The sequence below is a fragment of the Polyodon spathula genome, chromosome 18 (assembly GCF_017654505.1).
Source record: "Polyodon spathula isolate WHYD16114869_AA chromosome 18, ASM1765450v1, whole genome shotgun sequence".
Taxonomy (NCBI): Eukaryota; Metazoa; Chordata; class Actinopteri; order Acipenseriformes; family Polyodontidae; genus Polyodon; species Polyodon spathula.
In genome coordinates, this window is record NC_054551.1 from 35,090,428 (window position 1) to 35,094,425 (window position 3,998).

The following is a 3,998-nucleotide window of genomic DNA, read 5'->3' on the forward strand; positions in this document are numbered from 1 at the left end:
GTTCAAAACATCTGCTGTAAATCAAAGATTGCCCTTCAAAATTCGTCCGTTAATCTTTACGCTCATCGGCACTTTTAACTAGTTTAATCGAAACCCACTTTTGCCAGAATTTCGGCTGGTAGATGTGTTTCTTAAAACTCTTTGCAAAGGAAAATAAAGAGTGCATGTGTCGGGATTCAAGAACTTATTTATTTTTAGTTTTTAATGGTATTTTCATTAGGGTTTTTTTGTTTGTTTGTTTGTTCCACACCTGTTAAAGAAATAAATAAATACATTTGAAAGAATTTAAGGTCGGCTGAAATAACGGAGACACTCTGAACAGCTCCTCGTTCACACCCAGAGCTGCTTCTTGGAACAGTCTAGTGTTTTGAAGATCTTGGTGTTGCCGCTGTCAGTTGCTTCCTAGATGTAACATTGTAATTGAAATGCTGGGGATTCATATCAGCTGAGATTGAGTACAATTGTTTGGTTACCCGTTTGTATTGTTAGCAGCCATTCCGAAGGGGAGCAGCATTGATGGCAACTCCAAGCTAATGCTGACATCTCATGGTAAGAGATAGTGTTGCTGCTAGAAAGAAAGCAAGCCATGAACAAAATGCCTATTCATTTCGATTCACTTACAACATAATATAATATCTTTTACACGTTCATATTGCAGTTCCCCCACGACTACCTGCATTTACTATAATTTACCAAACCTCTACATGTTTTTCTGTGTCTCGTTATACACAGTAATATAGAAAACAAACAAAGAACTGTGCCGTAAAATAAATTAAGGGTTTTTTCAAGAAATGATTTTCAAGTCGTTTTTAAATGCATGTATCTGAACAAGGATGTACAAAGCAGTATCAAGCTACTGTGCAAAATTATTTAAAACAGGTGAAAATAAGTTCAATGAACTGCAAACCGATTTAATTAAATAAAATGGATTTTCAAACAACATGTCTTTACCATAATATTATTTAATACGGTCCTTAAAATCTGGTTTACGAGCCCCTCGGACAGTCCCAAACGAGATACGTCGTGCGTGGCTCCTCCCACGCAGGTCTCGACGCTACACGCGCTTTCCCTGCGACCGCTCTGTACTGGTGACGCTATCAGGTCGCGCTGCGTGCAGGAGGCTTGCTGTGAAAGAAAGCGGCAGAGAGAGGGAGGAGAGAGGAAGAGATAGACTCGGAGATAGACTCGGAGAAACTGCAGCCTGGGAGCATGTCGAGCGACTTCTACCTGCGGTACTACGTCGGGCACAAGGGCAAATTCGGCCACGAGTTCTTGGAGTTTGAGTTCCGACCCGACGGTGAGCTTTGGGGTGCGGGAATAATGATCGCACAGTTCGGCTGTGCAGGGAAATCGGGGGGTGCAGCTGGGCCTGTGGTTTTCTGTAAAGCCTCGACCTCGTTTAGTGAAGTAACTGGTGTGGCCGGCAGGAGGGAAATCGCGGAGGATTTGTTTTCGGCGTGTGTAGTCTCCGGGGTAGCTTGTTTGATTAGGCCTGTGCGGGAGATAGAAATGGCGTGTGTTTGACTGTGAGACCCACGAGAGTAGCCGGGAGCGCAGTTTGTCTGCTGGATTGATGCCACAGCAGATAACTAGACTACAGTAATGATATTTCAGCTTTACAGTCGCCTTGTCCAGGAATGTTTTGTACGAAAAAAAGAAAAAAAACATGCATTAGGAAAGTTAGGACTTCCTACTGGAGTCTCTTATGCGTTCGTGTTCCTGCGCTTAAAATTGGGATGAACAATGAAGTAACCAGCTTTTATTTATGTGTGTGTGTATATACTCTCTTTCTCACACACACACACACACATGTATACATATATAATGTGTGTGTGTGTGTGTCTATATATATATATATATATATATATATATATATATATATATATATATATATATATATATATATATATATATATATATATATATATATATATATATATATAGTGTGTGAAATTAAATCTGGCAAAATATACATTTGAACCTTTCTACATGTTTAATTCTAATTGACTGTATTTACATACACTCTGGTTTATGCCCTGCAAATGATTTCCTGATCCAATTGTAAATTTTCTTTTAACAGGAAAATTGAGGTACGCCAATAACAGTAATTACAAAAATGATGTCATGATCAGAAAAGAAGTAAGTGTTGGTCTCCATTCATTTTCTGTGGAATTAAACCATTGAATGGTTAAACATTGACCTTTTTCTACAATGAAAGTGTAAATATGAAACAAATAGGTAGTTTATGTATAATTTAACCAAAAATCCATAATCCATAGGAGGCTGTGTGGTCCAGTGGTTAAAGAAACAGGCTTGCAACCAGGAGGTCCCAGCTGAGCCACTGACTCATTGTGTGACCCTGAGCAAGTCACTTAACCTCCTTGTGCTCCGTCTTTCGGGTGAGACGTTGTTGTAAGTGACTCTGCAGCTGATGCATAGTTCACACACCCTAGCCTCGTATCTTGTAATGCTTTTTGTGATGGTGGTCCACTGTGAAAGGTGCTATATAAAAATAAAATGTTATTATAACCCTAAAATAAGAGTAGGCTCTGTATTCCACACGTGTGTAAATTGAGTGTTTATCTAAATCCTACCTAATTCTTTCCAAATGAATCATTTCTCAAACAGAAGTTTTCCAGACTGGTAATGTTGGGGGTTCAGTGCCCTTGTTGTTGTGAAGAACGATGCCTAGTAACCTGTTTATTTCTTCAGGCCTATGTACACAAGAGCGTGATGGAGGAGCTGAAGAGGATAATCGACGACAGTGAAATCACAAAGGAAGATGATGCTTTGTGGCCGCCTCCTGATCGAGTTGGTCGGCAGGTCGGTGTGCTCTTTGTTTAGCTTGTATGGACCTGGTCTTTAGTATCCTGTTATTATCTCATCAGCCATCCCTAACCCTTCCCTGCAGTTTTACTAGGAGCACTTCACATCAGTCCTGTCTCTTCTGTACATCAGAGGTTGCACCACAAGTGAGACTTGACCTGAAGTGTTTGTGTTTTTCTATTTAACACAATACTATTTGCTAGCTTTATTTAAGCAGCAAAGAGCCTTGGACTATGATTTAGTACAATGGATTTCACTTCTGGTATTACTGTAATTGCATATTTTATTTGGTGACTCTTGGTTTCCCTAAAGTTAAGTCAGCCCAATCAGTGCGTAGATGTGCACTTGCATTGAAATGGAGCTGATGTTTCTTGTATGTCTTGGGCTGATCTTGATCTTGTAACATTAATAATCAGATGCCAGTACACTTAGTATATTTCTGTTGAATCTGTATCTGTTTAGTTTCTAAGTGTGTGTAATTGTGTTGCAGGAGCTGGAGATTGTGATAGGAGATGAACACATTTCATTCACAACCTCCAAAATTGGATCTCTGATTGACGTCAATCAGTCCAAGTAAGTACAAGGTTTTAGAAGGCATGTGTACCAGTAGAAGAATTAAAACAATGTAAGCATGTACTGTTGGCTTGCCACTTGCTTCAGTGGATACTTTTGTTTTTGTTTCAGAGACCCAGAAGGCCTCCGAGTATTTTACTACCTGGTTCAAGATCTGAAATGTCTCGTCTTCAGTCTTATCGGTTTACACTTCAAGATCAAGCCCATCTAGAAAAGGGGAATGGAGCTGTGTTTTTTTTTTGGTCTGCTTCTTTTGGAACATTTGTATATTGCTTTTGGGGGAATTTGTCTTTTTTTTAAATTAAATAAAGTAATCTTGTTTTTCTTCAGTTATTTTAGCATGTGCTTTTATATTTTCACGAGTTAGGTTGTGATTTACAGTAAACTGTTTTCCAGATCAGCTGCATCCTGTTGGATTAACAAGATTCTGAAACGATTTGACAATATTTTCAAAAGTCTTGCCTTCAGTTACATTTCAGAAGCCGTTTGTGGAACGATTCAACTGTTTCAAAAAGCTAAATTAAGAACAAATGACCTGGATACAGGCAAATACTGTGTAGACTACTATTTAACCTGTATTTGTACTTGTTCACATGTTT

General features: G+C 39.0%; 1 protein-coding gene across 1 annotated transcript; it reads left to right on the forward strand.

The window, feature by feature from the left end:
• Positions 1-1,105: 1,105 nt before the first annotated feature.
• Positions 1,106-3,728, forward strand: LOC121330541 (protein mago nashi homolog). Its single transcript, XM_041277129.1, has 5 exons — positions 1,106-1,297; positions 2,081-2,139; positions 2,713-2,823; positions 3,317-3,399; positions 3,511-3,728. The coding sequence occupies exons 1-5, from the start codon at positions 1,210-1,212 to the stop codon at positions 3,608-3,610; spliced, it is 441 nt and encodes a 146-aa protein (XP_041133063.1). The 5' UTR covers positions 1,106-1,209; the 3' UTR covers positions 3,611-3,728.
• Positions 3,729-3,998: the final 270 nt, after the last annotated feature.